We start from the raw sequence: 25,968 nt of genomic DNA, 5'->3' as shown, positions 1-25,968 counted from the left end.
GCTGTGAGTTAATGAACTGAACCCCCTAAGGTTGGTTTGAACGGCAAGGTCGGCCATTCAAGATCACCAGCCACTCTCTTCAGAAATCCTTTACAGGGTCACTATGAGTCAGAGCCAACTCGAGGGCACTTAACAACAACAGTCTAGGGTTGCTATGAATCAGAATTGACTTGATGGCAATAAGTTTTGTTTTATTTTCCAAGCATTAGCACATAGTAGGAGTCCTGGTGTGGTGCTGTGGGTTAATACGCCAGACTGCAAAGCCATTTGAACTGCAGGGTCAGCAGTTCAAGCTCATGAGCTGCTCCTCAGAAACCTTATACAGGATCGCTATGGGTCGGAACCAACACAACAGCACAACAATAACAAGCACATAGTAACTACTCAATAAATATTAACTGTGCTTTAACCTATTGTTTTTCTAATGGCTAAATTTTTGACAAAATGTTCAGCTAGTCTACTTTTTTCCCTTTAAAAAATATCAAGCCTCACAGAAGGAAATTGGTATTTTGAGTCATCTTGGCTAAAGACCATCCCATCAGAGAGTGCATGCAAACTTGATCTGATAGTTCAAGGAGAAATACATGAAATTCCATACTTTCCCAGGCTGTTCCCTTTAAGAACTATTTATCACCATCATTATCTTGTAAGGGAAGCGCCTTATTTATTCAAAATAAGATTCAAAACACTCTAAGGATTCATGGAGGGTTCTGGAAAGAGACGGTTTGGTTAGGAGGGAGTATGCACTGCGGTTCAAGCTCACCAGAGATTGTCTTTTGACAATTCTTCACTTACATTGGGATGGGTGATTTGTGTCAGGTTTCAATCAGAAGGTCCTCCCTTACACATGATAGAAGCCAAAAGAGAGATGAAAACTCAGGGGAGAAGAATTAAAACCCTCTCTAAGGAGTCCACTATGTGGAGTCCAGGTGTGGTGTTGTAGGCTAAGCACTAGACTGGAAGGCCAGATTGAACCACAAGGTCAGCAGTTGAAACTTAGCAGTTGCTCCTCGGAAACCCTATATAGGGTGGCTATCAGTCTGAACTGACTCGATGGCACTTAACAACAACAATATAAGGATCCCTGTAGTCCTACTGTGGCATTGTGGGATAAGCACTGGACAGCTAACCACAAGGTCAGTGGTTCAAGCCTATCAGTCACTCATTGGAAACCTTATATAGGGTTGCTATGACTTATAACCAACTGGATGGTACTTAACAACAATAAGGAGCCATGGTCTGGCACTGTAGGATAAGCACTGGGCTGCTAACTGCAAGGTCAGTGGTTCAAGCCCATCAGCAACTCCTCAAAAACCCTATACAGTGTGGCTATGAGTCAGAACTGACATGATGGCACTTAACAACAACAACATAAGGATCGCTGGTGACACAGTGACTTAAGGGTTGGACTGCTAACCACCAGGAAGGCAGTTCAAACTCAACAACTGCTCCATAGGAGAAAGATGACACAGTTTGTCTCCATAATGATTTATAGCTTCAGAACCCTAAGGAGTCCTATCATAGGGGCGTTATGAGTTGGAATTGGTAGTGGGTGTTTTGGTTCTTGTAGGTTTCCATAACCACCTGAAGAGTCTTCTCTGCCTAACTGTGAGGATTCAGTGTTTTGTTTTAATAAGGGAAATGATTCATTTATTTCTCCCATGTGATGGATCTCACCACCATATCTAATAAATCCAGCCTTGAATCAACTGGGAAATAGCTTGAAGAAAAAGGTGGTTTGTGTTTGAGGTTGCATCCCAGCGTTGTCTCATTTCAACAGATGGGCTCTTAAATATTGTTGTAGAACTTGTTTTTGTCTATTATTCTGCAAGGGAATCTGGTCAGAAATACTGAGAAGAAAAATCCTGTTGTTTGTTGCTGTTGTTAGTTGCCATCGAGTCAGTATCGACTCATAGCGACCCTATGCACAGCCGAATGAAACACTGCCTGATCCTGGGCCAACCTCACTACTGTTGCCATGCTTGAGTCCATCAGTGCTGCTACTTGGCCAGTACATCTCGCTGGGGGTCTTCCTCTTTTTCTCTGACCCTCCACCTTACCAAACATGATATCCTTCTCCAGTGACTGGTCCCTCCTGATAATATGTCCGAAGTATGAGAGACGAAGTTTGGCCATCCTGGCCTTCAAGGAGCACTCTAGCTGCACTTCTTCCAAAATGGATCTATTAGTTCTTTTGGAAGCCCATGGCACTTTCAATATTCTCCTCCAACACCATAACTCAAAAGCATCAATTCTTCTACGGTCTTCCTTATTCACTGTCCAGCTTTCACATGTGTATGAGGTTATTGAAAATACCATGGCTTGGGTCAGGTGCACCTTAGTCCTCAAGCTGACATCTTTGCTCTTCAATACTTTAAAAAGTTCTTGTGCAGCAGATTTGCCTAGTGCAATACGTTGTTTGATTTCTTGATTGCTGCTTCTGTGAGTGTTGATAGTTGATCCAAGAAGAGTGAAGTCCTTGACAACTTCAATCTTTTCTCCATTGATAAGAATGTAGTTTATTGGTCCAGTGGTGAGGATTTTTGTTTTCTTGACATTGAAATGTAATCCATACCGAAGGCTGTGCTCTTTGATCTTCATCAGTGAATGTTTTAAGTCCTCTTCACTTTCAGCAAGCAAAGTTGTATCATCTGCATATCGCAGGCTGTTAATGCGTCTTCCTCCAATCCTGATGGCACGTTCTTTTAGTTAGCCTTAAAAATAATGAAAAATCAGAATGTTGGGAATCCATCAAACATTCATTCTCTTATGCATTCATTCATGAAACACTTGACTTCCAGATGACAAACATTTAAGTAGACTCTGTATTACAAAGACAGGTGCATTTATAATCCCAAACTACAAAAGTGTTATGGTGGAACCCTGATGGATACCAAGAGGGGAATCACTGATGTAAGATGCAGGAAGATCTCTCTGGGAGAGGTAATGCTTCAGGGAGACTAGAAGGATGGGAAAGAACAACTAAAGACAGATGATTCCAAGCCAAGGACCCATGTGAGGTTCAGAGTGAAGACCTTGAATGTGGACATGACAGGATGCTCACTTGGCTGGAATGCTTGGGAATCAGAACTGGAGGCTGCCACTAAGCAGTTGAGTGACTTGTTAAATACTGTCAAGGCGGTACAAACTCATAATGCCACACCCTGTATACAGTTTCCAAGGCTGTAAATCTTTACAGAAGCAGAAAGCTTCATCTCTCTCCTGTGGAATGGCTAGGGGACTCAAACTGCAGACCTTGTGGTTCAGAGTCCAGTTCTCATACTACAGAGCCACCATTTAAACTTTGTGCATCTCAGTGGACTCATCTCCTGTCCTTGAAGAGTTATTGTGAGGGTCAACCAAAGAAAAGGTGGAAAGAAATGACTATTTAAAGCAAACTCTACTTATAAAAACATTGTTGTTAAGTGCCATGAAGTTAGTTCTGACTCATTTGTTGTTGTTGTGCTGTTAAGTTGTTTCCAACTCATAGTGACCCTGTATAGGGTTTCCAAAGAGCAGCTAGTGAGCTTGAACTACCAACCTTGTGGTTCAAACTGACTTTGAAGTCCAGAGCATTAACCCACAACACCACACATAGCAACCCAATATATACAATAGACAGTACCTACTTTCTACACTATCCTCACAGTCCTTAATATGTATTAGCTCATTTTGTAAAAGTGTAGCCTTTTTTTTTTTTTTTTTTAAGATTTGACTGAGAAACATTACAAATGGAAGTTAGCACAAATTTAATAACTGTTTTCCATTCGAGGAGGTTTATCCCCACAAGTACCAAAATCTCTTTGTTATCATGAATTTTCACTTTTAACTCAGTCCAAGAGTAAACAGTGAGCCCACACTAAGGTTCTGCACTCTACTACGAGTTAACATCCAGTGTTCAAATCCTGTTTCTGCCAGTTACGTAGACTCTTTTACCAACCTCTCTGGTCTCAGTCTAGTTATCTGTGAAATGAGGAGATCAGTAGAAGCTAACTTAAGACTTCTGATGGTGGAGTATGTTATGCATTGGACTGCTGACCATAAGGTAAACAGTTGGAATCTACCAGCCACTCCATGTGAGGAAGAGGAGGCTTTCTGCTCCCCTAAAGATTTGTAGCTGTGAGTCGGCATTGGCTCAATCACAGTGAGTTTAATTAAACATCACTCAGCTGCTAACTTGAAAGGTGGGCAGTTTGAACCCACCAGCTGCTCCGCTAAAGAAAGATGTAGTAATCTGCTCCTGTAAAGATTACAGCCTGGGGGTAGGTCTACCGTGTCCTATCGAGCCTTATGAGTAGGAATTGGTTTGATGGTACACAACAGCAACAGCTAATAGGGTTAGGATTCATTGGAGTGACATGTAGAAATGCACAGTGCCTAGCACTTGGTGGGTGAACATAGGAGTGATTCCTCTGCCATTGAGTTCTGGGAATGTAAAGGTTTCCTTCCACTAAATATAGAAAGGGACAAGATTTGTCTGTGCTGGTTGGGTTGATGGTGTCATCTTTCATCAAGACAGTTCCAAATTGCTGACTTTTGAGGCCACAGACTCTTTAGAAAACAGGGAGGAAGGCACCCAGTCAGATGCTTTGTTTCCTGCATGGTTAATTGGTTGTAAAATGCTACTAAAAGTTACTGCTTCTGATTGGATTAAGTGTCCTGGGAAATCCAGCTGTGAACAGGTGGGTGTGAGAGATTTTCTCTGGTCTGTATTTGCTGTCTGCCGACAGCCTCATGCTGCTAAGTACGCAGTCCTCAGTTTCTGGGTACAAATTAGTTTTCCCCACTTCTCCCTCCACCGGACACGAGGCTGCCCAGCTGCACAGGGTCTGGGGGAAGGTAGACTTGAGAACATCTGGACTTCAGGTGACATGGAGGCTTAAGAAATAACAAAACAAACAAAAAGAAAACATACCATTACTTCAAAAGCAGAGTACTTTTTTTTTTAATGAAAGAAGTACCATTTAGTGAAACCATGGTGTCCCTCTTTTATGACTATTTTTTAAATTAAAAAATAGACACCAAGCTGTCCTACCTCACCTTTATAGACAGGTGAGCTCTTGCTCTTCCTGACTATTGCATTTAGAGCAGAGGTTGCAAACTGCACACTTAAAAATACGTATTTCTTGCTTCTCTTGAAATGCCTGTTCTCTAGCAACACTGTGTCTATATTCCACATAGTAATGTTTGGCTAGAGGAGTCAGACTGGGCCTTAAGACCAGAGGTTCACTTCAATCCCCATATGTTTGTGCTTTTTCATGTAACTGATTTCACTCATTCACTAGCATGGGCTCAGTTTGATCTGAGTTTGAGAACCCTAGTCCTTAGAAACCCAAGTAAAGGCTTCTATCCAATCACTGGCAGCAAATGCTTTGAGAGAACCAGGGTAGTACTAATGCTAAGGACTCAACTACTAGCCAAAAGGTGGCTGTTCAAACTTACCCAGAGGCAGCTCAGAACACAGGACTGGCTATCTACTTCCAAAAGTTTACACAGCCTTGAAAACCTGACAGGATAGTTCTTCACGTACACTCGTGACCGCCATAGTCAGAACTGACTGAATGGCAAGTACTAACAACAACAACAATCATTTTGAAGGAGTCCTTGGTGTTGCAACTGGTTAGTTACTAATTGAAAGTTCAATGGTTCAAGTTCATCCCAAGGTCCTTCAGAAGAAAGACCTGGCATTGTGTTTCCCAAACATCAGCTATTAAAAAGCCCTATGGAATGGGTTTATCATGAATCAGAGTCTACTTGATGGTGATAGTTTTACTCTTTTTTTTTGTTGTTGTTGTTATCATCTTGCAAGTAAACAGAAACTAAATATTAGAAAGAAAGAAAAAAAAAATAGAGAGTGAGTCCTGGTGTGGCTCTGCAGGATAATGCACTGGACCGCAAGGACTGTTTATACCACAAAGTAGGCGATTCCAAACTCACCAGCTACCAGCTACTCCTTGGAAACCCTATACAGGAGTCAGAATCGACTTGACGGCACTTAACAGCAACAACACATTTATATATATGTGTATCTGTACCTATATATACCTCAATCTATGATATAGTTACATACTCATGCATGTGCATATCTAGATCTATAATTTTATTTCATCTATATCATCTGATAGTGACTTGAAAAGAGATCATGTGTTGGAATTGTGTAGGTTGAAAATTGTTAAGTGCTGTCAAATCAGTTCCAACTCATAGTGACCTTGTATAGGTTTTCCAAGGAATAGCAGGTGAGTTTGAACCACTAATCTTGTGTTTCAAACTGACCTTGCAGTCCAGAGCTATCCTAGAGCACTGTACCAGGTCTCCAAAGGTGAATGGAGGATTGTTATTATAATAAGGGAAAATGGATTCTTGGCAGTCGAGTCAGACCAATTCAATAATCTTTTGAAAACTCTAGACCCATCTCACAGAAAAGTATGTGTACAAAAATCTGCATACAATGTTGGAGTGCCTAAAGACCCCAGAGGGACCATCCCTGGATTTCAGGTCAGGAATATCTGGGGTAGATAATTTCTAAGTTTTCATTCGCTCTAGCATTCTTTGCTTTATTGAATGATTGACCACAATGCACTGTCATTTTTATGGTCAAAGAAAAGCTTCTTTGGAGTTTTGTTTTCAATGTTTCTAGTTTAAGTGAAATCTGCTTAAGTATGACATGTTGGGGGAGGGCACTGAAGGTAACCTGTGTGCTACATAGCACTCTTAGAAAGTCTAAATTGTGTCATTGTTCAGTCTACAATATTGCTTTACTCTCGTTTTCCATCAGCAGCCTTATGATATCATGAGACACAGTGCTTAATAAAGTGTCAGACTCTATTTTGCATTATGATTTAAAAATGATAAACTTCATCTTATATTTTTATGGACTCAAACACACAGACTTATTGGATCGTCCTTAATATAAACTGAAATAATTTGGAGTTCATGAGATTATTGTCAGTGCTCTGTGGGCATGAGGTCCACTGGTCATTTTTATTTCGAGACTGCTCCTCGGCTTTAAATCCAAATTAAGGAGTCACTTGTTTTTATCTGAACTCAGCTCATGTGGCATGTTGAGATGCACTGATTTTTTTTTTTTCCAATAGAAGTCATTGCTCAAATTAAATTCATTATTCCTAATGATGTGTGAGCCTGGGTGATGGAAGACGACTACTGAGATCTAATCCAGGGAGACTATGGTCAGAAAAGTGAGCAAATGGGCTGAGATTTTTTTTTTTTTAAAGGGTGGTGATGATTTAAAAGAGTTTCAAAATAATGTTTATTTTTGCAAGGCTCCATGTCTTTCTCTTGGGGAACAGGCTCTTCAGCTTTTGCCTCTTCCCAAGGGGGTTGGCTATAGAAAAGTGAGCTTCTTTCTTTTCTTTGAAACAAAATATGGTGACCAGGAATCCTTTTTGTTTCTCAGTGGCTTGAGTTAGGGATGAGAGAGTATGAAGGAAGAGATTTCATTTCACTTTCTACACAGGAGTGGTTTGACATAAGGTTTTGCACTAAGTTCCAATGACACATATTTAGATGTCCATTTCTTCTGTGTGGTTTATTATTTTTTCCCATTTAATGCCATCATTTCATTTATCATGGGGAATTCTGGTGTAGTGCTGTGGGCTAATGTGCTGGACTGCAAAGTCGTTTGAACTACAAGATCAGTGGTACAAGCTCACCAGCCGCTCCTTAGAAACCCTAAACAGGGTTTCTATGGGTTGGGAAATTTCTCTACAACACTTAGCAACAGTAACAACAACAACTGACATTGTTATTTTTAGAAAAAAATGACTAGATAAACATTTTTACGCTTCAAGTGTGCATCAGAATTAGAGCACTCCACCTTCCATCCCCACCCCTGCTAGGGTAGTTCCCCTAGGTCATTCCCATGGAGGTAGATGAGAACTGTAGTTTGGTAGGCTTCCATAAGGATTGTCGCTCTATGCATTGTCATTGGTATGTAGTGGTACTTACTTATTGAATGAAAGGCTGACAGGATGAGTAAATTAGATGGCCTAAGGGATTCTTGGGTGGTGCAAATGATTTGTGCTTGACTTCCAAAGGAAATATTGACAGTTTGAACTCACCCAGTAGCAGGCCCTAGTGGTCTGCTTCCACAAAGATCATAGCCATGAAAATCTTATGGAGTTCATCTCTACTTTGTAACATATGTAGTCACTAAGAGTTGGTACTGACTTGAAAACAATGAAGGGATTAAGGAACTATATTACATGAAGAAATAACACTGTAAGTATTGGAGAGAAGAGACACATTTCAGATGATTTCAGATGTGGTCTTTTGTACCTTTGTTTGTTGTTGTTATTTGCCGTGGAGTCGGTTCTGACTCATAGTGACCCAGTACAGGGTTTCTGAGGCTGGAAATCTTTATGGGAGCAGAAAGCCTCATCTTTCTCCTGCAGAACAGCTGGTAGTTTTGAACTGCTGACCTTGTGGTTCGCAGCCCGATTCGTAATTGGGAAGAGAGACTCTTGAAATTATGAAACCAACTGCTGTTGAGTTGACTATGACTCATGGAGACCCCATGTGTATCAGAGTCAAACTATATTCCATATGGTTCACATTGGCTGATATTGGGGGGGTGGGGGGGAGTAGCCTGCCAGGGTTTTCTTCTGAGGTGCCTTTGAGTAGACACAAAACTTGTGGTTAGCAGACAAACATATTAACGGGGACTTTGAAAGACCTTTAGCATAGATTTACCCTTTCTGGGTATTCTTTCAACCTTCCTCTTCTATTATTCAAATAGTCTAGCATCTTAAGGGAGTCCTGGTGTGGTGCTGTGGGTTAATGCACCAGACTGCAAAGCCCTTTGAACTGACTGCAAGGTCGGTGGTTCAAGCTCACCAGCTACTCCTTGGAAACCCTATACAGGGTTGCTATGGGTCAGAATTGACTTGACAGCACTTAACAAAACAGCATCATCTTAATAATGAAGATGTTTTCCTGGACATTTGAATTAAGTGTTCCTCCTCTTTTATTTTTCTTAGGGAGTTACTTGCCATCTTAGTGTAGGTAGTATTAAGGAATAAGAATGTATACAGATTTGTGTCTCTGGCAATATTTGTTAGTTGAATAAATGAATGATTGACATTGAAATTAATACCTTATAAAGTCTTGAAAAGAAGAGCGCATATAAAATCCAGGAAAAGCACATGCCCCTACTAACTGAGAGCTTGCATTTCTTGATCCTTCTCTGGCATCTCTCATCTTCATAGGGGAAATTAGTATCGAAACACTTTGAGTCCTTAGGATGAAAAGTAAAATTCTAACATCAATTTCTAAATGAAACTGATATAAAAATTTTAAAATGTGGTTACTAAACAGGGGACTATTAAAAACCTTTTACTTTCAACCTGTGGCTTTCTCTATGCATCAGAGACATTCAGAGATAGAGATTTGTGGAACTAATAGTGATACACAATATAGCTGCTTCCTTAAGATGATGCTTATTGACTTGTCCCAAAAGACCCAGATTGAATTGGTTTTTACTTTGACCATCATTCTCTGTTGCCAGACCCTCCCACTAGTTTTTCATTATGGTCAAAATGCATTTGAGAGATTTAAAACAGAATGAGCATGCTTATGAGCAAAATTGAAATGCAATAAAATTCACAATTAGGAATATTCTAGTGAAAATGCCAGAAATTCTTATGCTTGTTTCAGTTATAATTTTTAATGAATCTAGGAATGATAATGAAAGAGGATTTGTAGCAGATTGTTCTCTACATAGCATATAAAAGTTTAGTGGCTATAGACTTTAGAATCAAACGGCCCATATTCACATCCCAGCTCTACCACTTACTAGATGTGGAACCTTGCACAAATTGCCTCTGTAGCAACATCAAGTGGGAATAGAAATAATACCTCAAGAGGTTGTCATAGACATTAAGTGAATTCATACACATTAAAATACTTAGATTTGGACACTGTGTAAGATATACTCATATGTTTGCTATGACTGTTGTTGTTATTAGGTGCCATCGATTCAGTTCTGACTTATAGTGAACCCTGCAGACAACAGAATGAAATACCATGTCAATGAAGGTCTTCCTCTATTTTGCTGACCCCCGACTTTACCAGATATGATGTCCTTTACTGAGAAGGACTGGTTCCTCCTGATAAATATTTCTAAGCTGCATTCCTGGCTGTACTTCTTCAATACTTATTTGTTTGTTTTGTGGCAATCCATGCATATTCAGTATTCTTTGTCAACACCATAATCCAAAGATACAGATTATGTTGTTCATCATCTTCCTCATTCATTGTTGAGCTTTTACATACATATGAGGTGATTGAAAATATCCTGGCTTGGGTTAGGCACATCTTAGCCCTCAAGTGACATCTTTGTGGGTTTTTTATTTCTTTTGTGTGTGTGTGTGTTTGTTTTTAACACTTTCAAAGAGGTCTTTTGCAGCAGATATTCCAGGTGCAGTATATCATTTGATTTGTTTCATTGCTGCTTCCATGGATATTGATTGTAGATCCAGGTAAAATGAAATCCTTCACAACTTCAACATACACTCAGTTTATCATGTCACAGATTGTTGTCCCATTTTGAGAAATTTTCTTTTCTTTATGTTGAGGTATCATCCATGCTGGAGGCTATATTCTTCCATCTTCATTAGTAGGTGATTCAAGTCCTCTTCGTTTTTGGCAAGCAAGGTTGTATCTTCTGCATATTGCAGGTTGTTAAATGAATTTTTCCCTAGATGGTGTTCTCCTTAATATAGTCCAGTTTCTTGGATTGTCTGCTCAGTATACAGATTGAATAAGTATGATGAAAGACACATGTGTTTTTAGATTTTAAACCCTCACTATTGCCTTGTTCTGCTTGAACTGGTTCTATGGACTGGTTCTATATGACTACAATTAAGTGTTTTGGAATTCACATTCTTTGCAATATTATCTATAATTTGTTATGACCCACAAAGTCAAATCCTTTGTATTGTCACTAAGCCATAGAAAAACAGTGTTCTGTTATTCTCTGCTTATATCCAAGATACATCTGGCAACAGTAGTGGTATCCCTCTTTACACATCCTCTTTTGAGTCCAGCTTAAACTTCTGGCAGCTCCATGTGGATGTATTGCTACAACTTTTAAAAAATTATCTTCATAATTTTACGTGTGTGTTAATTGTATTGTTCAACAATTTTCACATTCTGTTGGATCACTTTTCTTTGGAACTGGCACAAATATGGATCTTTTCTAATCAGTTGGCCAGTGTTTTCAGTTATGCATTCATTGTTGAAAACATCCAAGATGGTATTATATCAATTCCTGGGGACTTATTTTTTGTCAGTGCCTTCAGTGCAACTTGGACCTTTTCCGTTTGTAACATCAGTTTGATCATATATTACCCCTGGAAATGGTTGAGTGTTGGCCAGTTCTTCTTAGTACAGTGCCTCTGTATTCCTTTCATCATCTTTTGATGTTTCCTGTGTCAATCCATATTTTGCCCATAAAATCCTTCAATATTGCAACTTGAGGCTTTAATATTTTCTTCAGTTCTTTCAGGTCAAGAAATGCTGAGAGTTTTCTTCCCTTTTGGTTTTCTAACTCTAGATGTTTGCATATTTCATTATCATATATTGTCTTCTCAAATCACCCTTTAAATCTTCTGTTAAGCTCTTTTACTCCATCATTTCGTCTATTTGCTTTAGCTACTCTACATTCAAGAGCAAGTTTCAGAATGTCTTTCTGACATTTGTTTTTTATCTTTTCTTTCTTTACTGTCTTTTAAATGTATAATGTCCTTGATGTCATCCCATAATTGGTCTGGTCATTGATCTTTAGTGTTCAACGCATCAATTCTATTCTTGAGACCGTATCTAAATTCTGGTGGGATATACTCAAGCTTATACTTTGGTTCTCCTGACTTGTTTTCCTTTTCTTCAACTTCAACTTCAACTTGCATATGAGCAATTGATGGTTTGTTCAGTAATTGGCCACTGGTTGTCTTCTGACTAATGTCTTACTCTGCTTCTCCATCATCTCTTTCCATAGATATTAAGCCGATTTGATTCCTGTTTACTTCAGCTGGTGTGGTCCATGTGTGTAATTGCTATTTATGAGGTATTTGTAATGAGCAAGTCTTTTTGTTGCTGTTGAATAACTCAGAGGTTTTGTAAAATTCTATCATATGACCTCTGGCATAATTTCTAATATCAAGGCCATATTTTCCATATACCAAGCCTTCCTCTTTATTTCCAACTTTAATATTTCAGTCACTAGTAATTATCAGTTCATCTTGGTTGCATGGTTTATGCATTTTAGACTGCAGAAGTTGCTAAAAATCTTTAATTTCTTCCTCTTTGGCATTAGTGGCTGGAGTGTTCTTCCTTGTAGGCATATGGATAGTGTCATATCATTGACAATGTTGTACTTTTGGATAGGTCTTGAAATAATCATTTTCACAATGAATACAACATTATTCCTCTTTAATTTGTCATTCTTGGTGTCGTAAACCATATGATTTTCTGATTCAAAATGGCCAATACTTGTCCTCAGTAATGCCTGGGACATCGATCTTTATGTGTTCCATTTCATTTTTGACAACTTCCAATTTTCCTGGATTCATGATTTGTACATTCTATGTTGTAATGATTATAATAGATGTTTGCATCTGTTTCTTCTCATTTTGAGTTTTGCCCCAGAAACAAATGAAGGTCCCCAAAGATTTTCTTAGTCTATGTCATTAAGGCTGACTTCACTTTGAGGGGCAAAATATATGTCCCAGGACAGTTATATTTTGAGTGCTTTCCAACTTGAGGGGCTCATCTTCTGACACTGTGTTAGGCAATGTTCCACTGCTATTCATAGTCAAGGTTTTCAATGGCTAATTTTTTAAAAAGTAGCTTGCTCTGTTCTTCTGTCTTAGTCTAGAGCTTCATGGAAACCTGTCCACCTGGCATTTGAAATACTAGTGATATCGCTTCCAGCATCACAGCCACGTGCAAGCTATCATAGTACAACAAACTGACAGATGAGTGGTAGTTGCTAATGATACAAACCACCATTAAGGTGAGGTAGCGAGGCACCTCCTGCCTTACTTTTTATTCTTGGTTTTGTGGGATTGGTCATTGTTATTGCAGAATAGTTACCACCTACGCTTTCATCTTTCTAGTCCAGAGAAGGATTTGCAGCAGTGGCCCAGAAATCAAAGCTCTGAGGATTTTATTGCAAATCCTATTCTCTGGTTAGAGAGAACTTTATTTCCAGTGATTCCTTGAAGATTGTGTTCTTTGTAATGGGAGTAGATTAAAACAGATGTGTCCTCAGTCTGTTCCCATCCCCCAGAAGGACAAACATGTGAGTTTATGATCTACTTCTTCCTGCTGCATATTGGACTGTTAAGAACTCCTGTTGTGGCTCTGTAGGATCAGCTTAGACTGTGAACCACCCGCCATTCCTCAGAAACCCTGTACAGGCTTGCTATGAATCGGAACCAACTTAACGGCACTTAACAACAACAACATCAGACTATTAGGATGTTGCCAAAGGTCTGTTCGGGGTCATCATTTGTACTTTCATACATTTTTGCAAGAAACACGTGACGTTAGTTAATCCCTGAAGATGAACATCTTTTCTACTATATTTGTGGTTGTTGTGAAGTGCCATTGAGTCGGTTCTGACTCATAGTGCGCCTGTAGGGTTTCTGAGGAGCAGCTGGTGAGTTTGAACCTCCGACCTTAAGATTCAAACTGAACTTGCGGTTGAGTGCTTGTCCTACTGAACCACACAGACCAGGACTCCTTTCTACTACATACAAGCTTATAATTGTTAGGATTTCTAATGTTTTAATATGTCATTTCTCATTTAATGTTTAATCAGACCTTGCTATGAGAAAGATTTGGGCCAGATAGTAGAAGTAGGTAATAAAATACAGCACCCTCATCCTGACTGTCCTTTCCATGTTGTTTCTGAGGAATTGCAATTTATTCTTTACCTCTTGACCACTGGTTATTTGTTCTCTCTTCTGTCCTTTCATGTCTCTGTGTGGTTCAAATGGCTAATTCACTTGGCTGCTAATCAAAAAGTTGCTGGTTGAAGTCTGCCTTTACCAAAAGAAATGCTGGGTGATTTACTTCCAAAAATTCAGTCATTGAAAACCATGAGGAACAATTCTACTCTGACACAAACAGGGTCACCATGAGTTGGAGTCAACTCAACATGACTTGGGGGCAGGTGGACTGGTTCTGTCCTTTTCAATAACCTCATCTTTTTCCCCTTCCTCCCGATTTGACTTCTAGCATGATGAGACCTTTTTGCTGTGGGTCCTATTTTTGAATTCTGTGGTCTCCTGCTATCTTAATACCTTTATTAAATCCTTGCCACTAATCAGATGTCCTTCCATGAGGGTCAGATTCTGAGCTCTGAGGTAATGAATGCTGTACAAGTTGATCATGTTTATCCCTTCAGGCTGAGAACACTTTCCAGAAATGCCTAAGATCTGAGGAAACTTGGCCAGAGGTAAAGGTAAACTCCTTGAAGTCAGTGGCCAATAATAGGGGCAGCCACATGCTCTCCCCCTGGGATCCCCAAGATAGTACCTCAATTTGGTATTATTCCACCTTCCACTGCTAGGAGGAAGGAGAAAATTTGCTTCATCTAGATAGAATGCCCTTGATGATCTTATCTCTTCCTTCTCTGCCTTCCACGAGTCCGAACAGATCTGAGGGTGTTTGAGTCAAGTCTGGTTCTTTCTCAGTACTGCATTTTAGTAAAATTTGCTGAAACCAGCCTGGCAGTGAGAAATGCGTCCCCTTACACGGGTTCAGCCTCCTCTGCCTGCCCTGTGGCATCCCTAGGATTTTGGCTGACTTACAAGTGTCATATTTTCACATGGATGAACTGTACTCTACAACTGCTTCTATGTATTAGGAACCAAAAAGTTTTCTTTGACATTCAAAATAGAATTTTCTCTTTCTAACGAACTCTGTTGACTCCTGCTTCCCTTGCCCCGTTTTCAAGAGAAATCTATTTTTCATGGCAACGGCTTTAGGATTCTTGTTTACCCCTTGACAGAGCTCTACATCTTTGAGTGTGACCACGAGGCAGTGATGGCATTTCTTTAAACAGACCCTGGCAGTTCAGGTGGTGAGGTGCTTTCTGGTTAAATATTTTCAATTTGGGAGAAGCCCTTGTACTCCTGGAAAGTCTTCCTGGGTTGTTTCTGGCCAGTAGATTTGGCCATGGAGGAAAGTGGTTCTGTGCTTTTTTGCCAAAGTAAAGGGTGATGGCTCAGTCTAGAGAAATGTAATCAACTGCCATGGAGTAGACTTGATTCATGGTGACCCCATGTGTGTAAGAGCAGAACTGGGAGCCACACTATTATCAATGTTGGAGTTTTAGAAAGAGATTGTCAGACCTTCCTTCCAAGGCATCTGGAGGTGGACTCTGCAGCCAAAGCATGAGAACCGTTTACATCATTCAGGGACACCTATGAAAACAGGCCCATTCAATTATGAGACATTTCCCTCTTTACCCTTCCATGAATGTACATGGGAGCATCTTGAACTTCACCCACCCTTATTTTCACACAGCTGTCTCCAGCATTAGCCTAGATGAGTCTCCGTGTCCTGAATATCTTTTGGAAGAATTATCTACCGCATAACCATCTGCAGGCATAAGTCAGAGGAAATTTTTGGGAGCCTTAAGACTGTGAATGGGGGTTTTATGTCTTGGTGTAGATATGCCTTCATGCTTTCCCATTGCATCCCAGACATGAGACAGCTGAAAACCATCTAAATGTGATTTTTGAGAATTGGGGTGGGGGGTAGTGTGGTTAAGAGGAGGTAAAAACACAACCTGCTCCACCCAGATCCATCACAATGCTTTGCATAATAATTAATGATGTGCAAGCTGTTGCCTAATGACCAGTTTTACTGTGTGTGTCCTTCATTTCTGACTAGCTGGAGTCCTCAGTGATTTAAGTGGCTGCCTCTTTGCTTTATGTGTTCTGAACTGTGGGTAAAGCTGATGCAGCCATTGTTGTCTTTCCTTCAGGATTGTTTTTCTTTTTTTCCCGTAATCATTCAGTGGAACCTATAGTTCCCATCAGTTGCATAGATCCTTGCGTCTTTTTTTAAGCATAACATTCTAAGTGAAGACTACTTTGTTTGTAATAGCCTTTTTTTTTTCTTTCTTATTTTAAGAGCAGGTTTAGATCTACAGAAAAATTACGTACAAAGTATAGAGTGTTCCCATATAACTTCCCCACTCCCTTACTTCAGGAATACTTTTTTGTAGCTAAACATCTTTTTGTGCTTGGAATTGGACAGTTTCCAGGGATAAATGATGATGAAAGTAATGATCATTTCATCTATGCCAGGTACAATTTAAATACAGATGTCATTTTATTTAATTCATCCTGGTGTGGCGCTGTGGGTTAATGTGCCAAGCTGCAAAGCTATTTGAACTGCAAGGTTGGCAGTTCAAGCTCACCAGCTGCTCCTCGGAAACCCTATACAGGGTCGCTACGGGTCGGAACCGACTCGACGGCACTTCACAACAACAGCAACAATACTCTGAAGTAGGATCTGTTATTTCACCCTATTTTCAGATGAGAAAATGAAAGCCCAGAGAGGTTAGATAATTTGTCTAATGTCACATGATTAAGTAGTAAAGCTAGGATTAAGAAAAAACAGCAAAACAGTATAGTCAGTGGTCCTGGAGGAGAAAAGAGAGGTACTATTAATCCCAACAGTCTGGTGAGGCTACTAAAGCTCAAGGAGCTGTCCAAATTGGCGGCCCTAGCTTTTTTTTTTTTAACCACCATTCCATGTTTTTGTGTTCTACTGGTGTTTTCCTGCACAGGGTTCCCATTTCTGCCCTTTGGAGGCCTTGGATTCTTAATGAAATACTTAATGAAAACCCATTGGGTTCTGAGTCCTGTGTCACATATATATCCAAAAGTTCCTGGAAAAATGTCATTATCTTTTAATTCCATTTGTCTACAAACTTTCTGAAGCCCCCTTGTGTGTGTGCATATTTTACATCTTCTTATAGATAGGACAGGTTCTGTGTGCTAATTTAACTAATTTTCCTTTTGGAGGAATTTAGAGTTACCTTTTCATTTACAGTACAGTGCTAGTCATATGGATACTAATGAATATACTGTATGTGTATATATATATTGATTAACGAAATGTGATGCAAGCATATTATGGGATGAAGAATCTTGTTCTACAAATGTATGTGTGTTCATGACAGACTAACATCCACATTATTGGCTTGACTGATAAAATTTTCAGTATGAACCCAAACATGACTTTTAATAGAATGTCACTTTGGGTTTTATGACTGTCACTTTCCTAATTGAGCTAGTAGACTAATAATTTCAGTAGCTCAAGTGGTGATCTCTTGTTGGGTTTGCTTTTTAGAAGGATAACATATTGGAAAACTCAACCTACTTGAAGTGAGAGTGTGCAGAAGATACTTCTAGTTCTCATGCTTTTATTACTGTCTGAGCAGTGCCAAGTTTTCTGATCTGTAAATTTAACATATACAAGATAAGGTTATACTAAATGGTGGTGAAGGTCATTTACAAAGTCCTATGGAGTCCCAGTGTGGTGCTGTAGGATAAACACTCTACCCCAAGGCTCATTTGAAATACAATATCAGCAGTTGAAACTCACCAGTTGCTCCTTTGAAACCCTATATAGGGTCACTATGAGTCAGAACCAACTGGACAGCACTTAACAATAACAATACAATCCTGGTGTGGTACTGTAGGATCATAGACTGTGAACCACAAAGTCAGCAGTTCAAACCAACCAGCTGCTTCTTGGAAACCCTATACAGGGTAGCTATGCATCAGAAGTGACTCGATAGCACTTATCAACAACAACAGTACCCTCCTGGTGTGGCACTGTAGGATCATCACTGGACTTTGTGAACCAAAAGATCAGCAGTTCAAACCGACCAGCTGCTCCTTAGAAATCCACACAGGGTTGCCTTGAATCTGAATTGACTGGACAGCACTTAATAAGAACAGCAACAATTCATGGAAAACCCATCATTTCAGCCAACATAGGTTATTAGTTTCATTTTTGACAGTAGATAAATACTTCAATTTTGTTGGGTTTTCATTTTCTTGCCTTTCAAATAGGCTGATAATTCTTGATTTGCCTGATATATAGGACTTGCATGGGGATTCAGTGAGATGCTGGGGACATAAGTGCTTAGAATAATATAACACATGGCATGAACACAACATGATATTATTGGTATTGAAAGTTAACGGAAAGGTGTTGGGTTTCTCGCCCTAAAAAGAAAAAAAAAAAAAAAAAAGACTTGAGTTAAAAAGGAGTTTGATCCCTGTTGGGCTGTTTCCTGGAGTTTATGGAACTCTGAGGGTAAATAGGGGCTTTGTCCTGTGGCGGGTCAGTTTCCCACAGTTGGGGCAAAGCTAGCTCCCTCTTTCTCCTGACAACACTTTATAAAACACACCCGCCACACAAAATGTGGTCATTCCTCAGAGCGAAGTGCAGGTTTGAGTTACAATAACCCCCGCTTTGTTAAAAGCCCCCTCGAAATCTGAGAGCTTCTCAATAGGCCAGCAGACATGTACATGTCCCCGGGCTTACAAATTCCTCATAAACTTTGCCTGACAAATCATCCCCACATTTCTGTGCCTCATCTAACCATGTCTCTCTTTGGGGGTTATTTTTAACTCCAGCTTCTAACTCCTTTCTGTTCCTTTAAGGAAGTGAGATCCGAAAGGGTCAGCCACTTGGCTCCTATGTGGGGGAAAACTTTGAGAGAATTCCTGAGGTTCCCCTTGGGGTAGGGCTGGCTTTCCCCAAAAGAATAGCCCTTTCAAAGCATCTTTGCCACATAAGGGCTTGTGTAAGGCCCCAGGCACCAGTTGACGGCCCGTCTCTTCCCCACGACAGATGGTCAAGCCTTCAATTTCAGCAAGTGATCCGCTGTGGAGCGAGGGTGGGCAGGGGATTCTGCCAGCATGCCAAGTGACAGGGCAGCTTAGGGTAACAGGAATCCGGTGTGTGCCGGGCATAGCTTTTGTGCTAACGATGGGCTGCTGACAGGCGCCTCACCCTGCTCACCCCTGAGGCAGAAGATCCCGTACTCCCTTGATTCTGTTTCTCTCTGGCAGAGTTAGAGCCCTGTTTGCCTGCCTTTCAAAATCTATTTTGGCACCAGATGGACCCCCTCATGGTGGCTAGCAGTTGTCTGATTTGAAGATGCCAGAGAGTGTGCTGACAGCTCCCTCTAATACAACCTGAATCTGGCTGTCGGTGCTGAGCTCAAATGGCTTAAACACACAGAGGCGGCAACTATTACCAGCCGTGGGGCCCCGGCCCAGGGATGGTGGCTATTGGAAGGAGAATGTCCATGACTTCCCCCTGGCTCATATTCACACTGCTCTTACGGTGACAATAACAATCATAATGGTCACAACTACTCTTTCTCACACCATTAGTCTTTTTGTGAGTAGTGGCTCATTGTGGTAAAACATATATCACAGACAATTTGCCATTATAGCCATTTTTGAGTGTACAATTTATGATATTAATTACCTTTATCATGTTGGACAGCATTCACAGCAAATTATTTCCAAATCTTCATCACCATGCAAACAGAAACTCTGGATCCATCAAGTAATAACGCTATTCTCCTCACCATCAGCCCCTGGTACCCAGTAAATCTCCATTCTGTCTCTATGAATTTATCTCTTCTAGATGTTTTCTTGTAAGAAGCCCTGTTGATGTAATGGTTAAGTGCTCATCTGCTAACTGAAAAGTTGGTGGTTTGAACCCACCAGCTGCTCTGTAGGAAAAAGATGTGACTATCTGATTCTATAAGGATTACAGCCTTGGAAACACTATTGGACAGTTACACGCTGTCCTATAGGGTCACTAAGGAGCTCTGATAGGATAATGGGTTGCAAGTTGTGCTGCTAACTGCAAGTCAGCAGTTCAAGTCTACAAGCTGCTCCTTGGAAGAAAGATGGCTTTCTGAGAAATTCCCGTACAGATTTGCAGCCTTTCTACACTATACAGAGTCACTATGAGTCAGAACTGACTCCACAGCATATAAGCACTACCACCATAGGATCAATGGTGTATCACTGTAGGATAAGCACTGGACTGTTAACCACAAGGTCAATGGTTCAAACCCACCAACTGCCTCTCAGAAACCCTATAAGGGTTGCTATTAGTTGGAACAAGGAGCTCTGGTAGCGTAGTGGTTACGAATTGGGCTGCTAGCCTCAAGGTCGGCAGTTCAAAACTACCAGCTGTTCCGTGGGAGAAAGATGAGGCTTTCTGCTCCTGTAAAGATTTGCAGCCCCGGAAACCCTGTGCAGGGTTGCTATGAGTTGGAACTGACTCCACGGCACACAGCAACAACAACAACATCAGTTGGAACGGACTTGATGACACTTAACAACAACATAACCAGTGACAGCAATTATACTGTACCTAATGAGAATAATTGATCTTCAGAAAAATGGATAAACGAAATGTGGCCTACACATACAATGGAATATGACTCAGCCATAAGTATGAATTAAGTGCTAATTTATTCTACAATCTGAATGAATCTTGAAACCATATTATGCTAAGTGAAAGACAAATATATAGGATTTCACATATATGAATTACTTAAAACCAAAATACCAAACCCATTGCCATCTGGTTGATTTCAACTCAGTGAGCCTGTAAGTACAGGGTTTCCGAGGAGTGGCTGGGGGGTTTGAACCACCAGCTTTTTGGCTAGCAGTCAAGAGCTTATCCTGCAGTGCCACACCAGGACTCCTTCACTGGTACAATTCACATTAATATTATTACTTCATTACATTTCTTATTCAATTGTACATGGTTGTGTGTATAGCAAGCAGTCTAAAAAAAGCATATGGGAAATATCTGAGAAGTTAATTGAGTTTAATCAGCATGCGAATCTTATCTACTTCCTATAGCCACTACCTATTAGAACATTTTATTTGAAGATACTAAGATAAAAAGTGTTTACCATAACCTTATATTCATCCAACATGTGTTTTGTTGGCTCATCATCTGTAAATTATAGGGCTTAAATTCCATGTTGTTGTTCAGGACCATGAGTAATTCTCAGACAAATTATATCCAATTGGAACCTGCCTTAAATTATGGTGAAGACTTCCTTGGGGGCATAATATTGCAGCCCTTTACTGAAATCTGCTCACAGTACTGAGAGCATTTCCTTCTTAAAGAAAGTCCATTGTGATTATTTCTGAAAAGCAGAAAGAAAAGAAAATACACAATCTAGACATGTCTTACTGCTTGTTTCCCTCCTATGCCAAGGTTGAAATGCTAACCCTGATGATTTGTTTCTTTACAGGTTCTTCTTGAAATTTTTTCTCAAATGTAACCAAAATTGCCTAAAGAATGCAGGAAACCCCCGTGACATGCGGAGATTCCAGGTAGGTCTATCTTGTCTTTCTTAACTTTGAACAATGACGTGAATATCAGGATAAAGTCCGAAAAGCTTTGGCAGAAAACAATACTGAGTATTGCTGTTTCCCCAGAGGTGAAGAGCAGGTGAGACTCTTGGTCTCCTAAGTATCTGTACTCTTGAAGTTGTTTTTATTAGAAGAGAGTTGAGACTGAACCACCTGCGTCCACTGGTTGAGACAGTGATGTCCTCGGAGTCTAGTTTGGCTTTCTAAAAGTGTTCACGTGTCTAAACCCCCACAGTTGCAGAGATATACGCAGAGATCTCTAAAATGGTAGATTCTTTCCCCACAATCTATACAAATAGTAAGCTGGTAGATAAAAGCTTGATGTGTGTGTTAGAAGCATGACTCCTTTTTCTTTCTCCTTTCCCTGCTCTCGTCTAACCTTGGAGAAAATGAGCTATAACTGTCCATTAAAACTAGATCCCTTAAGAAGTAGAGCATCTCCAGGATCTGGGTGACATGCAATTCTGTTTCAGGAATGTTCATGTAAATAGTCTCCAGAATCAGTCATATATGCCTTCACTTAAAGCATGAGTGTACATAAGAAAACATTTTGTTAACTCGGAAGACACAAAAGGGTACTTGGGTTTTAGAAAAGGTTGCTGAGCTGTATGGAGAGTGCTTTGAGAACTTAAGTGTGGAGAATCTCCTGGGAATTTTGTTAAATTGCAGGTGCTGATTGAGATCTGGAGTCCCTGGGTGGTACAAACAGTTAATGTGCTTAGCTGTTAACTGAAAGGTTGGAAGTTCAAGTCCACTCAGAGGTGTCTCAGAAGAAAAGCTTCATGAGCTACTTAAAAAAAAAAAATGTAAAACAAATCAGTCATTGAAAATCCTATAGAGCACAGTTCTACTTTGATACGTATGGGGTCGGCATGAGTTAGAATTGAGTTGACAGCAGTTCTACATTTTAACAAGCTCCTAGGTGAAATTGATGCTACTGGGTCCTAGAACCACACTTTGAGTAGCAAGGTTCTAGACTCTTGCAATCTTCTCTATCTAATTTTATGACTAAACTCATGTGTGGATCAATATTACTTTTCCTAACAGAATAATGGGAGTAACAATCCCTGTATGTATGCCTGTACATTTTGTCAGGGAAAATGGCACTGTTTTGTTCAGTATATGTAGTCAGCTTTACATGCAGCTTGAGTGAGGTGCGTGATCTCTGAAGACTTCTGAGAAATATTGAGACACCTTAGCTGCATGTTCTCTGGTGAGAGAAGGGAAGAGATGAATCTGAGCATTAATTTGTTGGATGACAAGATGTTTTAGGTGTCAGGATTTTAGTTTTTGCAAGTGAGATGCCTTGGTCTAAATCCTTAAGAGTAAGTTCATTGGAAAGAAGATTCCCCTCTTCTGAGATTCTGAGGGTATTTCTCTAAAACAAATTTGATCTCTCTACCTTTTGTGCTAAAAGAGGTGAATGGGAAAAATTCATAGGTTTCTAGTTTCCTGGGAAATGCTTCCTCTGACTGACTTATTCCCACAAGTTAGTAAACTTGGGCATTTTCATTCCCACACAGAAATTTTTTTGTGTTGAGTCAGCTTTGCACTTAAGTTGCAGAAATATGTGTGATGTTACTACACTTGTGTTGCTAAGTGTCTTCAAATGCAAGGCTGGATTTGAACAGAAACTGTTTTGTAACTTGCTTTCACCTTGAACTGGACCATACATTTCTTTTGACCAAGTTTGGGTTAGGATCAAGGCATATCTGGATTTGGAATAATCAATGTCTAATAACGGACTCAAGCGTGGCAACAATTGTGAGGTTGTGTTTCATTCTGTTGTGCATAGGGTCGCTATGAGTTGGTACCAACCCGATGGCGTCTAACAGCAACAACATATCTAATAAACATGCCTAAAAACGTGCTGCGGGATAGTGCACTGGATTGCAAGGTCAGTTTGAGCTGCAAGCTCAGTGGTTCAAATTCACCAGCCGCTCCTCAGAAATCTTATACAGAATTGATATGAGTCAGAATCGACTCGATGGCACTTAACAACAACAATAATGCATCATAAGTTCCAGAATTGATTTTGCTGTACCTTTCAGGACACCAGAGTTTGGGATGGACATTGTTGGCATTGTTGTTGCCGTTAAGTGTCATTGAATTGGTTCCAATTCATTAGAGATTCCTAGGAGCAGTTGGTAGGTTTGAACTGTCAACTTGTGGCTTATAGTCCTGTGCTGATCCTACAGCACCATGCGAGGAGTCCTTTGTAGCATTGTTTTTTGTTATTGTTAAGTGACATCCAGTCCATTCTGATTTGTAAGCAACCTTGCATAGAGTTTCCATGGAATGGCTGGTGAGTTTGAACCACCAACCTTATGGGTCCAGTGCTTTATCCTACAATGCCACACCAGGACTCTTTGGTGGCATTGTCATGGTGGTGGTGGTGGTAATGTGCCATGGACTGGGTTCTGACTCATAGTAGCCCTGTGTAGGGTTTCCAAGGCTGTAAATCTTTACAGGAGCAGAAAGTTGGTGGTATTAGGGATATTAAAAAAAAAATAGTGTAAAAATTCTGGGTTTTGTTTTCTTTCGTTGGAACTGGTAGCAAAATGGTCTGAAAGCCTTAAGTTATAGGGAATGTAGTTCTTATAAATTATGCAAAATAAACTCATTATTATTTTTGAGACTGCCTTCTAAGTTTTCTTTGTACTGACAAATGGTTATTCTTCAAATAGACATTTCTGGTAAGTCATATAATCCAGGTCATTTTCCTCAACTATAGACTGGAGTAAAAATGATGACTCTCTTACATCACAAGATATCAAAGTAAAAACAACATTGTGTATGCATGAGTAATTTCTAAATGATAGATAAATAAATGTAAGCCTTTATTGGATATTCTTGAGAAAAACTAAAGATGGATGTGTAGATCATTCCATCCTTCTTGAATCCATCTTTACTTGAATGCCTTGGCAGCAAATTATCTGGATTTCCTTACTCATTCTTGGTTCTTTCCAAGAGATGCTCTTTCTATGCCCGTCTGTAAATGTTGACATCCCCAGATTTCCCTCGGAGATCCAGATTTAGTCTCGTCTTGTAGGCATTCCTGATTATCTTCTTCTGCTCCAAGGCATTTGAACCAAGATTCATGGACTGGGGAGATTTGAGTCAGAGTCTCTGAGACTCATGCCTAGGTGCAGACCTAGCCAGCTGGCTGCTGAATATGTCCAGGAACGTCAAGTCAATATGCCTCACACTGAACTCATAGTCATCTTCATTTATTTGGCCTATATTTCAAACTAATCCTTTTGCATTCTTTGTCTTGATTCTTTCCTAGATGAGTTCAGTGCTGGAGAGATTACTGTTTATATTTATGTATACATTCAGTGTGTTCCATATGCATGTATGTAAATATATGTGTCCATGTATATAACTTTATGTATGTTGGGAATGATGATGATGATAATGTTGACATTTATTGGGGACTTAACCTGTGAAAAACATTGTAGTAAGAACTTCATATGAGTTATATTTTTTCTTACAATAGCACTGTTATGAATGTGCAAATGTGGGTTATTCCCATTTTACAAAATAAGAAACCAAAGCTTAGAGAAGTTAAGCAGTTTGCTGAAGGTCACACATTAACTGAGTCATGAGGCAGTTATTCAACCCAAGCAATCTGACTCAGGTGGCATCTAATGTTTTGGAACAATAAGAAACTTGTGCAAAGTCCCTGGCAGATAATCAGATACTTTAGGCAGTAAGGAGGTCTCAACATCTCAGAGACACAGTGACTGCTCATGAATATGTGTTGGGATCCCAGGAAAATCTGAGATGAGTTTTCAAAAGCTGTGTTTGCTCAAATAGAGTCTTGTTTTCCCTAATAAAACTTGTCTTAGCTATCTAGTATGGTTGTAATGGAAATACCTCAAGTGGGTGATTTTAAAGAACACAAATTTATTTTCTCACAATTTTAAGTTAGTAATATCAGGTCAGTTCCTACTCTTAGTGACCTTTTGAAGGGTTTCTGAGGAGTGACTGGTGGGTTTGAAATGCAAACCTTGCAGTTCAAACCAACCTTGCTGTCCATTGCTTATCTTATAACCCCACACCAGGACTCCTCACGATTTGTTGTTGTTAAATGCTGTCGAGTCGGTTCTGACTCTTAGTGACCCTGTATAGGGATTGCGAAGAGCTATGAGTGAATTTGAACCACCAACCTTACAATTTAGGGGAGAAATCCAAACTCAGGGTACCAGCTCTAGAGAAAGGCTGTCTCTAGGTTACCTCTGGGGGAAAATCGTTGTCTCATCTTCTGTATTCCTGGGTTTCTCAGTTCTTTGTCATTCATTGTCTTTCCCTCATTTGTACGTACTTCTCTGCATTTCTAGCCTGCTATTTTTGTCTCAAGAGACATGTCCTACACTGTTATGGACTCATTAACATACTAAAGATTACATCCACATGTAGAAGGATTAGAATTCCAACACATATTTATGGGGGAAAATTCAATCCAGAACAGAACCTAAAGGGCATCAGAAAA

The 25,968-nt window shown here is 40.0% G+C and overlaps 1 protein-coding gene across 2 annotated transcripts in view; it reads left to right on the top strand.

Annotated features, from left to right (window-relative positions):
• EBF1 (early B-cell factor 1) overlaps positions 1–25,968 on the top strand; it is a 538,394-nt gene that overhangs the window by 308,526 nt on the left and 203,900 nt on the right. For both annotated transcript variants that reach the window (XM_006864917.1, XM_006864916.1), the window contains one exon: positions 21,353–21,434. In XM_006864917.1, coding sequence (XP_006864979.1) covers positions 21,353–21,434 — 82 coding nt within the window. The remainder of the gene's footprint in view (positions 1–21,352; positions 21,435–25,968) is intronic.

Source organism: Chrysochloris asiatica, unplaced genomic scaffold (genome assembly GCF_000296735.1).
Source record: "Chrysochloris asiatica unplaced genomic scaffold, ChrAsi1.0 scaffold00073, whole genome shotgun sequence".
Taxonomy (NCBI): domain Eukaryota; kingdom Metazoa; phylum Chordata; class Mammalia; order Afrosoricida; family Chrysochloridae; genus Chrysochloris; species Chrysochloris asiatica.
The sequence above is the reverse complement of the archived record's forward strand: the minus strand, read 5'-3'. Positions and strand labels throughout refer to the sequence as shown.